Here is a 16,628-nt window from a genome sequence, read left to right as displayed (position 1 = left end):
ACTAAATGATGTTACGTATAACATGTGTCATAATTGGAAGTATATTTAGTGTGTTCAGAGAAAATGTTAGATCTCTTATAACATAACTAGTTTTATAGCCGTACAAAAAAATGTACGGGTCTATTTTTAAAACTTTGTTATTCGTAAATACGTTCGATTAATTAAAAAATAAATATAATTTAACATGAAATTAAATGAGAAATATATAAATTATAAATCTGGTAAAATGATTTTGACTCCTAATTGTTTTACTGGTATTGAACTTGGTAAAATAGTCATTTATTTAGATATGCTCATATGCTACCCCCACATATTCCCAAATAACCTCACACTCCCTCTCAAAAAAATCCTACTGTTACCAAATTTCTAAATAATTTAGATTTTTAGAAGTGTCTTAGTGTAGCTCTGTTCTCAAAGCAATTATTTATTTTGAAATTAAAGGCGTGCAGATTGACAGCTACATTTTCCGATTTCGTTCCCTTTTTTTCTCCTTTGCATGCACTATTGTTTTCGATTTTCTGTAAAAATAATATTTTTTTTTCTTTTTTATGGGTTTTTGTCTATTACAGAGTATAAGTTATATTTTCACATATTCTAAATCATTTTTATTTCTTTCGCTTCTTAAATTTTGTAGATCGTTTCCTTTCTTAGTATTTTTTTCTTAGAAATATTCCTGTTTAATTAATTTATGCTTTTTAAACATATTTTCGCTTTTTATTTTTACATTTTAATAGTTATATTTGTGTTATCGTAATGAGATTTTTTTTTGTTAAATGAATTTTCATTTTTTAAAAATTATTGATTTTTTTAAAACTTTTTAAACTATCATTTTAATTATTAATAATTAAGTACCAGAAAATTCAATGTTACGTCTTATATCATGTACCTTATTATAATGTCATTCATTTCCGCTAGAGAGAAATGCTAGAGAGAGAAATGAGAGAATATTTCCAAAAATAGAAAATCTGCATAAAATTCAGTAAACCTAGATCTTCAATAATGACGGCGGTTAAACCTTCATCGTCTTCAATCATAAAAAATCATAAAAATTGCAACAAAAAATGTCTTAATTCTTTGGATTTTTCAATCTCAGGATCTTCCTCTGTTGTCAAGCTTGCTTCAAATCCGGTTGAAATTGAGCCGTTGGACCTTGATGACCTTATTGCTGATGAAGAAACAGAGGCTTGGGTTACTCAGGGACGAAAAAAAGGGACATCGCATTGTATCGACTATACATGAAGAAACGAAGGTATGTTACATTCATCGAATCGAGGTGCAAAAGGAGCTTGCTTTTTGGAAGAATTCTGTAATTTGTTTCATCCTTGGGGGTAATCCTCCCTGGGATGTTGTTGAAGAATTTATTTTGGGATTATGGGATGAATATGGTATTGACAGGATTTCCTTCATGCCCTTTGGTGTCTTCCTTGTTCGTTTCAAGAGGTCAAAGGATCAGGAGGCTGTCTTAAACCATGGTCATTTCCTCTTTGAGAATAAGCCGTTGATTGTTTGTCCTTGGAATGCTCAAAATTCTCTAACTAAATCTGATGTTTCAGTTGTTCCTGTATGGGTTAGATTGTTGAACTTGCCATTAAAATTTTGGGGGCAGGGGATACCTAAAATCTCAGGTTTAATTGGAGACTATGTTAAAAGTGATGAACCAACAGAGGCTAGAACAAGGCTTGGATATGCTAGGGTTCTGATTGATGTCCCTTTCAATCAGCATCCCCCCCAAGATGTTAAGTTTCTAGATGAAGCAGGGAATTTGGTAACTATTAATATTGAGTTTGAATGGCTTCCAATCTTGTGTAAGACTTGTGGTGGCATAGGACACATTGATAATGCTTGTAAGAAAACCAAACGTGTTCCTAAGCCTAAGCAGAGGGTAGTGCAGAGGTGGCAACCAAAGGCCCCAGTGACTAAACCACAGCCACAGGTGCCTGCTACTAAACCTCCCTCTCCTAAGGTTTCAATGCTTGGGGTTCCTGCTAGCCCAAAGATTGTCCCTGCAGTCTCTACTCCTAGAGTCTCAGGGGCTAATACTGGGAGTATTCCGTTGGCCACCCCTGCTAGAGCTGTCATCAGACTCAGCAGGCAGGAGTTATTGGATCAGGGTAGCCAGGCTGCTAAATTTGGACAGTACACCTTCATGGATGCACTAAACAATGCTACCCCAAAAGTTGGTATTAGGACTGGTCTAATACCCCCTATTAGGGGGGGGGGGGGGGGGTCACAATGATGGGCTTTTGGAATGTAAGGGGGTTGAACAGTCCAGCAAAACAGAAACATATTAAATGGTTCTTGCATCATCATCAAGTTGGATTGTTTGGCCTCCTTGAGACGAAGGTTAAGCCTTCTTCTCTAAATAAGATTAGTTCTAATATTTGTAATGGACGGTGTCTTTCTACTAATTCTTCTTATCATAAAGGTGGTAGGGTTTGGCTATTATGGAAGCCTAACCTATTTGATTTACAGTTTATTGAATATAATGCCCAGTTCATACATGTCCTAGTGCATGAGCTGGCCACTGGCTCTCAGTTTTTTCTTACTATGGTGTATGCGTTTAATGGTTTATCTGAAAGGAAGGCTTTATGGAGTAGACTTCAGGACATGAGTGGTCACATTCATAGTCCATGGCTCATTTGTCGGGATTTTAATACTGTGTTGGCTCCTAGTGAAAGGCTAGGAGGGAGTACCACTGAGGAAGAAATGGAGGATTTTCAAAATTGTCTTGATGTTTGTCATATGGTTGATATGCCTGCTACTGGATCCTTATTTACTTGGAATAACAAACAGGAGGCGGCTACAAGGGTTTTCAGCAGACTTGATAGAGCACTTGTAAACCATGAATGGATTGATCAGAAGAAAGAGTTTTATGCTCATTTCCATCCTGAATGTTGCTTTGATCACACTCCTTGCATCATTCAGAGACTGTGTGATATGGGGCAAAGGAAAGGAAGCTTTAAATATTTTAAGGAGGGAAGACTGTAATACCACGATTTTCGAAGTCTGTTACTAGGCCGAATATGGCTTACTCGGCCGAGTATACTCTATACTCGACCGAGTATCCGGTCTGACAAGGTTTAGTTCCGCGGTTTGATTTAGAAAGGATTAGAGTTATATAAAACAGGATTTACAGTTCTTAATCATTTTAACAAAACCTAAGCAATACAACGTAACTCTAATCCTCTCTAAATCTGTCTCTCAAGTGCGTGGATCGTTCGTGTGTCTAGTTCATCTTTCTCTGCGTCGATTGTGTCGGTAAGCTTCTGATTTCATAAGTTCTATTAATTTGTCTTTTAGGGTTTTGCCCTAGTCATGATTTGGGAAAAAGGGGGATTTTGGCATGTTGTAATTGGTATTATGTGATTGTTGTTAGGTGGAGACTTCGTAGAAGAGCCATTTTAGCCCGCTTGTTTGTCTCATTGTAGTTTGTGCTAAGGTAGGGTTTCCCTACTCGGTTTGCTGTTTATTGATTTGAGATTATGTGGTCATTGTTAGTACGATTGATATTGTGATTATCTGTTGTTGTTGGTTGGGAGTTTGGTGTTGGTGTTGTGATGGTTATTGGTGATGTTCGCGAGGCGCGTCCTCGGCTGAGTGGAGTCACTTGCGGGAGTGGCTTCATGCCCTAGTTTTGCCCTTTGTGGAACCCGCCACAGGAGGGGATGTGCTCATTAATGAACAAGGTTATCACTCGTTCATGCCCTAGTTTTGCCCTTTTTTAAAATTCTGTTAAATCTATAAATCTTATTAAAAGGGTAAACATTAAAAGCCTCGTAGATATGGATTAAATGCCACCTCACATTACTAAATTCCACTTTGTATTATCAAAATCCCACGTCACCAATTCACATCATTATCTATACAATCCATCCATTTCCTATCCTATAAAATATGTGAAGTTCCATTCACTGTAGCTTAGGAATAGTAGTTTTCTTAGGGATAGTAACTCTCCTTAGGAATAGTAACTGATCTTGTCCATCCGTTTTGCCAACTGCCGGATCGTGGCTCTCCAATGTGGTCAATGTATGATTGCCTTCTTTAGTCAACAGGGCCATCGTGGCCACTTCTTTTTTGCGCATAATTGATCCAGGCCACACACGACACACATGCTCTCACCTCACCTGCTCTCACTTCCTCTAACCTCTCCTCATTACCTTGCATGTCGGCCACAACCCGGTTGTTTGTAATTCGGTTGCCGTCTTTTTCAAACGGTTACACCTGGTTGTTTTTTATCCAGGCCACACACAGCATGCCTGCTCTCACCTCCTCTAAAACATTTCCTCTCACCTCCCCTCATTACCTTGCATGTCGGCCACAAACCCGGTTGTTTTAATCTGGTTGACGTCTTATTAAAACGGTTACACCTGGTTGTTTTTAAACTGGTTTCCGGGTTTTAAAAACGGTTCCAAACCTGGTTGTTTTGGATCTGCGTAGCTGGAGACCAACACGACATGAAATGAGAGGGACGGAATTGATGATCGTTAGTGCTTCTTTGTGCTCTTCGCTGAAATCATGAGGTATTATCAACTTTATTTGGTTTAATTTATTCAAGTGTGGGATCGTTATTCCCATGAATAGTTCCTATCTTGAAGTGTCTAATTTGGGGGTTTTTAAAGGGGGTATTCAATTTTAGGGTTGATTGCAGATTTAGTGTGGTTAGTTTGAGCCTTTGAGGGGTTGTTTGTTTATTGTTTTCCTGTTTCGAGTACCTGAATTGGGGGTCTTTAGAGGTGGTTGTTCGATTTTATAGGGTTGTGGCTGATTGGAGTGTCAACTACAAAACTTCTATTTAGCAGGACAACAATCAAAGTAAGGCAATTTGGTTCATTATTTCCGGTTCAAAAGTTTGGTGCTTTGGTAGATCGTGAAATCAATTAATTGTCCTCAAAAGATGCCGAATCGGAACAGGTATTTTTGACACAAGGTTAATTAAGACGGAGTTAATGTGGTTGTTTTAACGCAAACCTTTTTGATAACAGCCTGCACAAGTCGACTGTATATCCAACATCGCCGGTTGTTCAAATATCAAGATGAAATCAATTTATTGTGGTCTTGGACATGGAATTAGGCACACCATTATACCAAAATGTTTCTGTTATTCGAAACATCAACATTAGAATTAGAATGTAATAATGTTGTATGACATTTGCAGCATTGGAAGTCTCGGAAAGGATAATGCTACTGACTTCGTAGAGAAAATTCACCTAGATAAATAGCGCCTTTTTTAGGAACACAACCAACGGTTTAAGGATTAAGAGTTGGCAGGTATGTAATAAATCATGAACTAATTCTTTTGTATTGCGCATTCATGCTATGTACTCAATCATGACGTGTGACTACAGTCTTTGTGCATTGTGTAGCGTATTGTATATTTGTATCAGGCATACGATGGATCAAGAAACACTGATATTATTCACTAATGCAGGGGGGGTCTGGTTATGCTAAGAAGATAAAGTTTGAAAATGTGATCAGGGAAGATATTAAAAATCTTGGTATCATTGATCAGTTCTACTGCGATTTTACCACTACTTGCGCGAACCAGAGTTGTTTGTTTGTTGATTGTTAGGTTGATAAGATTGATGTTTTTACACAAGGTTTGGTCGATCTTATAACAGGCTGGGTGTGCTGGCTACTTGTGAGGTATGTCAACATCTGGGACACTTGCTAATATGTGAGTACAGAGTAAAGTTAGTATGGTTAGTTGTATAGTAATCGTATATCATAATTACCTACTATTATTTGCACTCTTTTAACTGATGTCCATTTTCTCATGTCAGAGAAGTCAATTCAACTTCTGTAATTTAATATGCACCTGGTAAGTTCAAGCTGTCATATATGTTTTTAACCATGTTTGCGTAATAAGTTTTTGTGGATAGATTGGTAATCAGTTTTTTACATGTTGCTAGAACTGTACGTCAAATTGCATTGATGAGAAGTGATCTAGCAAAATCTAGCAATCCAGGCTAATATATAGTGCTACTCGCTCTTATTTACTTTTCCAACTCATTCATTCATATATAAGCAATTGGAGGACAAAACGTGATTTTGACATTATGGCCCAAAAATCACGAATTATTGACTCATCGTGCGTCTGTGCTTTTGTCCAGTTAGTCTTGTGTAAGACGGCTTGAGATTATGGCCACTAAAAAACAGTGGGAGTATACCTTTGTTGAATGATAATTTGTCTCCAATTTTGTGAGCCTTATAACCATGCTTTCCTAATTCATGATGAATAAGGTTTTCATATCGCCCTATAGCCTCGTTGCTTGTAATGCAGGAAAGTCGCAAACAAGGATTTATCTGAGCATGAATATAAATATATGTTGGATTACCTTTATACATCTTAATATCATATGCATCGCATTGTTGCAATATCCGATATTCCGATCCGTAGGTAACTAAACATCTTATGACAAATACTTTCATTTTCATCTGTGGTATTGTAGTGATAGCCCCACCTTATGCTGAGTTTCTGCATCTTATGCTGAGTTTCTGACAAAGTCACATCTGTGGTATTGTAGTGATAGCCCCACCTTATGCTGAGTTTCTGCATCTTATGCTGAGTTTCTGACAAAGTCACACCTTGACTCTCAAATGTTCTAAACTTCTAAAGGAAGGTACTTAACGGTTTCGCGAGTCACCGTGAGAAATTACTTGAACATTGTCTAGGAGCATTATGTAATTCCCCTTCCAACCCTCTCCACCACTACCACTTCTCTCATTCCCTTTGATTTGATTTCTGGTACATTAAAGAAGTTTAGAGCTTCCTTTAGAAGTCTAGATTTTTATGTTAACATAGTTACTTTAAAGAAAATCAAAGTGAATTGCTTTTTGCAACAATTTTTTTTCGTATTATAAGTCTCATGATTTTTAATTTATATCTTCTCGGATATTGTAAATTGAAGTGAATATATTTAAGTTTTTGTATGTGTCAAGTATAGAAAGGTACGTCAATTGTCAAATACTAAGAATGAATACTCAATGCACCTTTTTTTTGGGTGGTAATTATATGGCTTCAACCTCTAAATTTTCAGAGACGGCCCTGACACCGATACAGAATAACAAATCACAACCAATGAAACTCTTGAAGTGGACTTTTTTTTTCTTTTTTGAGGAAAAAGGAGGCCGAAGCCAGAACTGGTGAAGTCCTACCTACATACAACTTCATTCAAACGGGCAGCATTAAAGGTATAATCCTGTAAATTCAATAGGATTGACTTTCTATTTCAGATGTAATCATTTGAACCTTAGTATATAAATGTTGTACATTTGGGTTTGTTTGCTTGCTGGCTTATGTTTGGTAGCACTGCTTTTTCTTAGTGATCACCTTTATTTTGTGCATCCCCTCTACGTTTGTTTCATTTGTCAGGCTGAAGTTCAGCTTCCTCTTAATACAATTGTTATCTATATTTGGAGACCAGTTGTTGTAGACGATGAAATCTGGGCCCTTTGATGCTGGAGGCAAACATAAAAGTGCGAGATGCTCTAACCAAGTCTTTATCTTTTGACATCTTCTTTCCCTATTTACCCCATATGTCTACTGCACTTTGCTATGTGTGTTAACCGCAAACTGTGTCCATTGTTATTTCTTGAACTTGCTATTTACAAGCCAATATAAATTTCAGACTTTGGGATGGACCCGAATGATTGCTTGTAGACTACGTCTGGGATTGGTGTATAGTTCGGGACCAATTTAACCTGTTGATATAAATCTATTAGTTTACTGTTTTCTTATCCTTTACGCTGCAAATTGCAACAAACTCTTATTTCCACATTTTAGTACACATGTAACAGCAAATCAATGTTACTTAACTTAGAAAAACTCTTAACATCTACTGCCATCTACTTATTTATAGAGGACATGTAACTTCCAGAACGTTGCCAGATATGACCTTTATACAAGAGAAATATTTAGAGAGGAATAGAAGAGAGAATAATTACTGTGTCTTTTTTGTGTGGTAGAGTTGGGGTTTATATAGTAGTGAAATGAGTATGGTAAATCACAAAGTTAGTATCGTAAAATGGTAATTTTAGGATACTACACAATCAATGTGGAAAATCTCACAAATCAAGTATGGGAGAATGGACAATCAATTTGGAAAACTATCCCATGAATAAATTGGGAATTACCATTTGCTTCTTTTGAAGCACTAACTCCAACAATCCCCCACATGATTCAAAAGAAGAGAAAATGAATAGCTGATATAAGGCAACGGAACATAAGTCTTAAGATGACAATGTTCCTGAGGAATTGAATTGTCACCCAGTGCATACAATTACCCGCTACAGCCGTATCGTGCTGCTCTCGGCATTGGACTCTCCACGGTGGTTTGTAACGGATAACTGCGCACAAACCTGCATTCGAATCTATGTTCGTCCTCGCGAAATGTCATAAATAGTGCCCCTCACATGCCTGGGATCTCGCGAACGCTCTAGAGGTCTTAAAGCCTAAAGACCGCATAGGGGTAGGGCATTTCCCCCACATTCACATAGGTAAGTTCATCAGGTTTGATTGTCACAAACCATCCTTAAATAAGGACTATGGACTTATTAAGAGCTTAGCTCAACCTTCCTCACATGACAGAAAAAAAATAGCTCAATATATAGAAAGAATACTACATCACTTTTATTAAAATATGAATGGTAGTAGTATTACAACATGAGATCCTCGTGACTTCGTTTGACCCATTGAACTTGGTAAACCCGGGGGAGCCCCGTCACGATTCACTCCCAATAGGCTTTAAACCCATTTCTTGTGGTGCCACCAACACCAACTTCTACCATGGCCATTGGTAAGAGGATCTCAATATCATCTTCACAATTTACGTACGTACTATCATGATATCACATTATTGTGTAAGGGATCTCAATATCCACTTACAAATATCCACTTACAATTCACAACCTTTGTGAACCCATTATCCGATCAGATTATCCATCACTCTTGATAATCTGCCAAAAAACCTGATGCTTCAGATTATGATGCATGATAATTAATGGAGTCAAAATATTCCCACAAAGGAATAAAAACACTTAGCCATTCACCTTTTTATCCTGCAAATTCTTCACAATATATTTATACTCCATTACGTATTCAACAATGCAATTATGCATCTATAACTTCCATGATATAGCATTATAAAAGACATCATTTTCCAAAGTCAAATAAATATCATAATTATTCGACGTTCAATTAAATTGCAAACTCATTCCCAAAGATACAATTGTTTTCATATATTAGCTTACAAAAAACCATGATATCCATCACCTATAACAACAATATAAGCTATATCATATCTCTCATAACGCATACAATATATATATATATATATATATATATATATATATATATATATATATATATATATATATATATATATATGTAACAACCCTTCCACCCAATTTCATTTTATCATGTAAAACTCAGGAACACATCTTAAAAAGCTCATATATTAGTGATCCAATTATCACCAATTACTTCCGTTAAAGAAACATCACCAAAATCAAAACCAAATAAATATAGATTATGCGTCCTTTTCCTTTTCTTGGTTTACTATAAGCATTTGAACCAAATAAAAGATAATTACTCGAACACATATATTATCAAAAAACCATGCGAAAAATTTCTAATCGGAAAAACAATCTTATACAATGCCAATATCAAAATATCAACCAAATCCATGTAATTGTCATTATCACCACTTTCGACACTGAAACTCAATTGTCCTACGACAAAGTTAAGGGTGGTCATACCTTCATTAGACACCCCCATAACTGTACTCAAAGCATTTTGTCATGATAAAATTACCCTTTCTGAAACATATCACCAAAGATCAATATTGTCATATAAGAACTTATTAACATCATAAACCAAGATGCCAAATTATACTTTGTCATAACCAACTATTCATAACAAGTTATTTTAGATCCAATTTTGTATTGCACAAACATACAATATTTTCCTTTAACACGCTCCATATATTTCCAAGTATATCATATAAGGGAAACATTTTTCAGAACTTACAGAGAAAATACAACTTTTCAAAAGTTGCTCAAATAATACTACATCCCCCACATGTTGTCATGTCATTCATAAATGATAACATAATATAACGTTCATGAAATTATACACAAATATGTAGAGATACATACGAAAATTTCACACATGATTTAGTCTTGGAAAAACTCATTTTTGGAAGGCAAGTACATATCAGTGTATCACTTTTGGTCAACTGTATAAATGGCACAAGTTATAAACCCCCACATTTGTTTACTCAGTTAGAGAACAACTCGAAATTATCTCATATATATACTCGTATCTCCATATATCTTGCTACTTTATATTATACACATGCTTCTTAGCTCAAATATTAAAATATCATTACGTTCAGACAAATCAAGTAATAGACTAAGCATCACAATACGTATTTGTGTAACTATTTAGTAATTATAATTTTAAAGTCCAAACCACCAATATATAAACACTGATCGCAACACTTTAACGTTAATAACCTGATCGTATGATTATGACACACATCATAATTACTTTTTAAAAGACTCATATACCCATAAATTTCCAGCAAACTAACTCGTTTGTTAACGGAGTTTGTGAAAAGTAATACCAAACCTGATATGTTATTAGTATACATATCTCAATACCATAAAGATTTAATTTTAAGAAATCACAAGTAACAAACATGATAATATTTAGGCACATTGAACTATATATTCAATAATAAATTGCACAACTCATGATATGAGCAATTCTAGAAAAGATAAATTTGCCGAAGAGGAAAAAAAAAAGGATCCCAATAACACAATGAGGCGTAAATCTACAATAACTGGTGTCACAAATCAATCACGAGGCAAAAAGAAATTGTTCACCCTTCCAAATGACACAAATACTTTAGCTTCAATAAAACTTATCAAACTTTTTAACTATTTGTCAACCACATAGTTTTAGCAAATAATTAGCTTAATTCACATACATTAAGAGTAATATAGTTATCATATTTTAGACTTACCATTAAATTGTATTCAAAAGATACACCTCATTATAAACTCCTTCCAAATTATATGTGACAAATAAATAAATACTTTTAGCAAATGATCAACTTCATTCATATACTTACAAAACCAGGTAGCCACACTTTTTATAACTTCCAATTATTACATGTTATACAATAGACAGTATAATTACTCCCTGCTGAAGGTAAAAAAAAATGACGTACACATAATTTGGAACACTGAAAGTCTCACATTTCGTATTTTTTTTTTTTTCAAAAAAGATCAAAATATCATTAAATCATAGTCATATATACTTCACATAATTTCCAAATGAATAAAGTTACGCAAATTACCAAGCAAATTTCGATCACAAAAATAGACAACATTAGAATCTGTGCTCTCAAGAATAAGTTGGTAATCACCAATTTCTCATTTAGCCACCAAGAACTTAACCAATGAGCAAGTTGTCGACATTAATTATATTTAAAGTCACCTTTATTTGCACGAAGAGAACGTACATTTGGCCGCCTTGATAATTTAAGTCATACAGTTAACATTATTCTCAAATAAAAAAATTTAGACTTTTGGTGACGAATAAGCAGAAACCGACATAGTCATATCGCCTTAAGTAAAAATTTAACGAGACGAAAAAATTTTAAAATTCAACTTTAGACTGTAGGCGATATACCTATTAGATAAACAATGAACGGGAAAAACTTACAGAACCGGTAAAGAAGAATGTCGTGGCGTGATAGAATCACTGCCCTAAAGTTGAATTTGCCCCGCTCAATACACACGGCCTCTTGGCAACCAACTCTAGGGTTACACGACGTCCGAGTCTAAGGTGTACGACAAAGACTCAGAATGAGGACTACTTGCAGAACGTTGCCAGATATCAACTTTATACAAGAGAAATATTTAGAGAGGAATAGAAGGGAGAATAATTGTTGTGTTTTTTTGTGTGGTAGAGTTGGGGTTTATATAGTAGTGAAATGAGTATGGTAAATCACAAAGTTAGTATCGTAAAATGGTAATTTTAGGATACTACACAATCAATGTGGAAAATCTCACAAATCAAGTATGGGAGAATGGACAATCAATTTGGAAAACTATCCCATGAATAAATTGGGAATTACCATTTGCTTCTTTTGAAGCACTAACTCCAACATTTTACTCTCCAACACTCCTTTCCCTCTAACCCATTTTCCCTTATTCTATCTTCAATCTAATTCACTATTACTCACTGTCATCCAAAGGGATGCTTTCATTTAGAGTTTTGTGATGATTACGTAAGTTTTTTTTCCTTAATTTTCTATTAGAAACAATTGAAAATTAGAATTGTTAATGCTTCTCCTTAGATTGTTTGTTTTGAACTATGTCATAATTACAGTCACTTTGGCTTTGAAAGTTTGATGATTTGCAATTTTGGATGTTGGAATTTCTGTTTTGCTTCAATTGAATTTGAAAAGATTATCTGCATTTTTATAGAGAACGAAAGATCGATGAGAATACTCATGGTCGTGCTACTTACGTCTTTCAGAAGTTCGTATATGAATACGATGCTTATTTTTTTACCTCAATACCTCACCAAGTCATAATTACCCTTTGTGTTCTCCTAGAACACAAGTTATTGAATAAGACATTATCACACTTGAGACAATCCTTTTACACATAAAAACGACTACTTTATTCGATCAAAAAATGTGTGTCTTATATACAAAGAGACTGACTCAGGCTGTAATATTTTCATTCTCTCAATAAATGAGTGTGTTTCTTTTACTAAGGGACAATGTGAGACCATCTTACATAATAGCTATTGCTCTTATTAACATAACTATACGAGTATGGCAAGGGCATCGCTTTGGAATGCCTAGAAAACTCGGTGTATGGTTTCTCTTTTTTCCAATTTGATTTATTTTGATGTTTTAATGGATTGGGGTTTTATTTGGATATATTCTTAGGGCATTACACCCGGTGTTGATTTACTGGTTCAAGGTTTGCTTACTGGTTCAGTTTGAGTTGAAATTGTTAATTTGTGACATTTCCCCCCTTTTTTGGCAAACAGGAAGGAAGGAAAAAGTAAAGAAGACGGGGTGTGTAGCATTAAGGTAATAGGAACAAGAAGAAGATGGGGAAGTGCAGAATCAACTTAATAACTGTATATATTGAAGAAATTAGTTTTCAAAGGAAGTTCTATTTTGTGGTAATGCTTAGTGTTGCTCTTATTTGTTTTTTTTTGCGAAAATGTGTGTTATCTTACTTTTGTTTGGTACTTGAGTATATTTTGACGGATTTTCTGCATTCTTTGAGAATGAGAATGTCAATGATAAATTGGGGATTATTGTAGGTATATTCATGAGAAAGCGAAAAGAGAGAAAATTAGCAGCAAAGGTCGGACATTCAAGATGGATGGGCTTAGCAAAAGACCATTGACAAAGGGGGCTGTTTTGGGTTTTGGTACTAGGTGGCGGTCTTGCTGACAAGTTTGTCAAGGACCCAAGGTTAACGAGTCGGTATAATCTTTTTCAATGTATATTACTTTTTTTCTATTTTTTTGTTATGATTTGTAATCTTGGCCGTAATTACTATCTTTGAAAACTGTTAGTTGTACTCATTCTTTATGTCTTTATTAGTTGTAAGCCTATAATGACTCATGATGATTAGCTTTTCTCCTGTTAAGTTTACTAATACTATAAAGTTTAGCGGTATGGAAATGAAACCAGACCTGATACTTTCTCCTCTTCTTAAACCTTATTCAGTGATTTTTTTTCACGTCACCATATAAACCCTAATACTATTCGCTAAATTAATCAAGAATGGTCATTTCTTTGGTTTTAAATGAACAAATTTGCTAATCTGTTTTTGTTGGCTTAGACTGGGTTGGAGTCGACTAGAATTAAATGCAACGATGCAACTGTCCGACAACTCATATTTCTGGAGTACTTGGTGAAAAAGATGAAGTCTTAGAATGCAGTATACATGTTAGTCAGTTAGAGTGTCCAAAGGACTATCGGAAATGGGGGTTTGACGTAGAGTTATGGTTTTGAGGGCACAAAGTACGACACAGTTAAAAAAGAAATGGGATATGAACCTTCACCATAACAATCAAATGCTCTCAGTCTCAAACACTAAGCCAAGATATCATTGACATAGAGGTGGTATAAACCCGTGAAATTTTCCAGTTAGGTCATTGGTGAATCTGGTGATGGTTCTTCTATATGTCACCTGTAATTTTACATTATGGGTGCAATTGCATTAACTAGATAAGGGAAGGGAAGGGGACGGGGATAAATGTGAGGGAAAAGGGATGGAAATAGGAAGGGGGAGAGAAGAAGGAGGTGTTTATGAGTACTAATTCACGCCAGACTTGGTTTTTTACTCTATTATTTGTTTGTCTTCAAATGAGGGAGGCTCTAATCCCCATCACCTTTGTACTGCCTCTTCTGGTTGTCTCAATTTCAGCTGTCTAAGATTGCGTCACTTCTCGAACTACAAAGATTATAAGGTTTTAGTGATTTTCTAGCCTTGTTGGATTAGTTTGGTGGTCCCCTGGATTGTGTACTTATGAGACCGAATGCATCGCCTTCCTTATTTATGAGTTCACCAAGGAGAGAACATGTGCCAACATTTATCATTTCCTTTTTATTATTTTTTGATACTCCTCATGAATGCTTTTCTTTTCGTATTTTGTACGGATAGAATGTTCTGTTGTTTGACTGGTTATACATGTTTTATTTAATTGGTGACGCTTTGATTTGTAGAGTTTAGCCATGTTTTAAGATTCTGTTTGTTTAATTTTGTTTTGAGGATACAATTTGATAATGGATTAATGGTGTAGCAGTACTGCATGTTCAATGTTAGGATTAAATAGTGTTCAAATTTAATTTGATAATGGTGTAGCAATACTGCCATGTTTTAATATCGACTTGTTCAGCTCGCCAGACAATTTAATTTGATAATGGATTAATTTTGTTTTGAGGATACACAAGCACCTTCTTGTATTTAAATGTTATTTGATACGGAGTATTCTAATTCCTTCTTTTTATGTAATAGGTTGGTCAATATCGACAACTTAAGGAGCCTTCAAGGTGAATATCTGATCTTTTTGGATTTGACTGTCAGGACGTTACAGCCATGGCTCTTCTACAGGCTCCTCTTTTTTTCCTTGCTATTTCGTCCAACTCATTTGTTGAATGACTGATACAATTTCTGATGAGGTTGCTTTAATATGGACTAACCTAGGAGATTTTGCCTCTTTGGTGCGGAACCTTTGGCCGTAAACCCTGGCTATTCCAAAAATATATTTTTCTTTCTTGATTTGGTTGTCCATTCACACTGGTTTTGACCTTGGCTTAAGTTTTTGTATACTATATGTAGTATAAACATCATTAAAAATTGTCCGGGAAAAAATTATGCCCCCAAAAACTGCAAATCCTGGGGATAGGGAAGGAGGATGAGGGATGAGAGGAGGGTAATGGGGGGAGGAGGAGATGGACGAGGGATAAAATAATTATACCCCCACGAACATGTCATGGTCTTAAACCTATGCTTGTGTATTTTGAAAAAAGGTCAATGCTGTTGTGAAATAAAGACAAGATATACTTATAGAGAAAACGTAGAGAGAAGAAAAGAGAGACAAAACTATGTATTATTGCATTATGAGGGGGTTTATATATACACACACAATAGGGTAGAGTTTCCATAATATAATATCTCTAGAATATCCTAACATATGGACATCCATATAATATTACATAATAATATTTCATAACACTCCTCCTTGGATGTCCATTACTGAAGAAGATGCCTCATTAAAAACTTCACTAGAAAAACCCCTTGGGAAAAACACTGGCGAAGGAAAAGAGTACACTAATCTTCAAACACGTATAATAATAGTTGCCTCGTTAAAACCTTTCCATGGAAAACCCAGTGGGACAAAACCATAGATAAGGAAAAAGAGTACAACGCGTGTCTACTCCCCCCGATGACTATATAACTTGATGTATCTTGAAATGAACCATGCTTTAACGTAACTTCTCGACTCAATAGTTGAATAAAATCCATTGTAGTTGATAAACTTGATATCTTCAAATCCTTGATAATTTCTATCTTCATATTTCGTTAGAACTCACAATCTCGGTATAGTCATTTGTGATGACTCTTGAATCTTTATTTCAAATAATACTTCCACAATAGTGATAGAGAATTTCTCGATAGATGACATAATATTATATGTCAAGAATAACTCGTCTTAATAATCATAGCGTATCAATGCGCTTATTGTGCTACCTCATTAAAAACCTTGCTAAGAAAAACCCATTGGGACAAAAAAACCTAGTCGAAGGGAAAAAGAGTGTAGCCATCATTCCTTAATTCCTTGTCTTAGAGAGAATCAATCCGATAATTATTGAATAATCGTCCAATACCTTTGAGCCATTTTGTTTGCTAAACCATATATGTATGGATTGACATTTTCATTGTAGATTTTCACTACATTATTCTAATCGTCATGGTACTTCTGGACCATAAACTCATTTCACATGTTTAATTAGCGAGAAGCTCATTCAAATCTAAATTCCAATATGCTCAAACTTCAGGTTGAGACATCAAGTAAACTC

At 35.2% G+C, this 16,628-nt stretch overlaps 1 protein-coding gene and 1 long non-coding RNA gene across 8 annotated transcripts; both read left to right on the top strand.

The window, feature by feature from the left end:
* Nucleotides 1-999: 999 nt before the first annotated feature.
* Nucleotides 1,000-2,988, top strand: LOC141607928 (uncharacterized). Its single transcript, XM_074427278.1, has 3 exons — nt 1,000-1,188; nt 1,283-2,176; nt 2,494-2,988. The coding sequence occupies exons 1-3, from the start codon at nt 1,000-1,002 to the stop codon at nt 2,986-2,988; spliced, it is 1,578 nt and encodes a 525-aa protein (XP_074283379.1).
* A 924-nt stretch (nt 2,989-3,912) lies between these two features.
* Nucleotides 3,913-15,327, top strand: LOC141605768 (uncharacterized). 7 transcript variants are annotated; one of them, XR_012526464.1, is made up of 8 exons: nt 3,921-4,520; nt 4,754-4,911; nt 5,156-5,268; nt 5,429-5,643; nt 7,038-7,191; nt 13,076-13,213; nt 13,358-13,523; nt 15,064-15,327. It is a non-coding gene; the product is annotated as an uncharacterized LOC141605768 (long non-coding RNA). The 7 variants fall into 7 exon arrangements; XR_012526463.1 differs by having other exon boundaries at nt 4,983-5,268; XR_012526468.1 differs by lacking the exon at nt 15,064-15,327 and adding an exon at nt 5,781-5,818 and having other exon boundaries at nt 13,358-13,749.
* The last annotated feature ends 1,301 nt before the right edge of the window (nt 15,328-16,628 follow it).

Source organism: Silene latifolia, chromosome 10 (genome assembly GCF_048544455.1).
Source record: "Silene latifolia isolate original U9 population chromosome 10, ASM4854445v1, whole genome shotgun sequence".
Taxonomy (NCBI): Eukaryota; Viridiplantae; Streptophyta; class Magnoliopsida; order Caryophyllales; family Caryophyllaceae; genus Silene; species Silene latifolia.
Note: the sequence above shows the minus strand (reverse complement) of the source record. Positions and strands in the feature narration are given on the sequence as shown.

Excerpts from the sequence above, each read along its gene's own strand:
- LOC141607928 (XM_074427278.1), top strand. The coding sequence starts at position 1,000 with ATGACGGCGGTTAAACCTTCATCGTCTTCAATCATAAAAAATCATAAA. Across the intron at positions 1,189-1,282 it reads ATGAAGAAACAGAGGCTTGG|GAGCTTGCTTTTTGGAAGAA; the intron begins GTTACTCAGGGA and ends GAGGTGCAAAAG. Across the intron at positions 2,177-2,493 it reads TAAACAATGCTACCCCAAAA|TTCATACATGTCCTAGTGCA; the intron begins GTTGGTATTAGG and ends TATAATGCCCAG.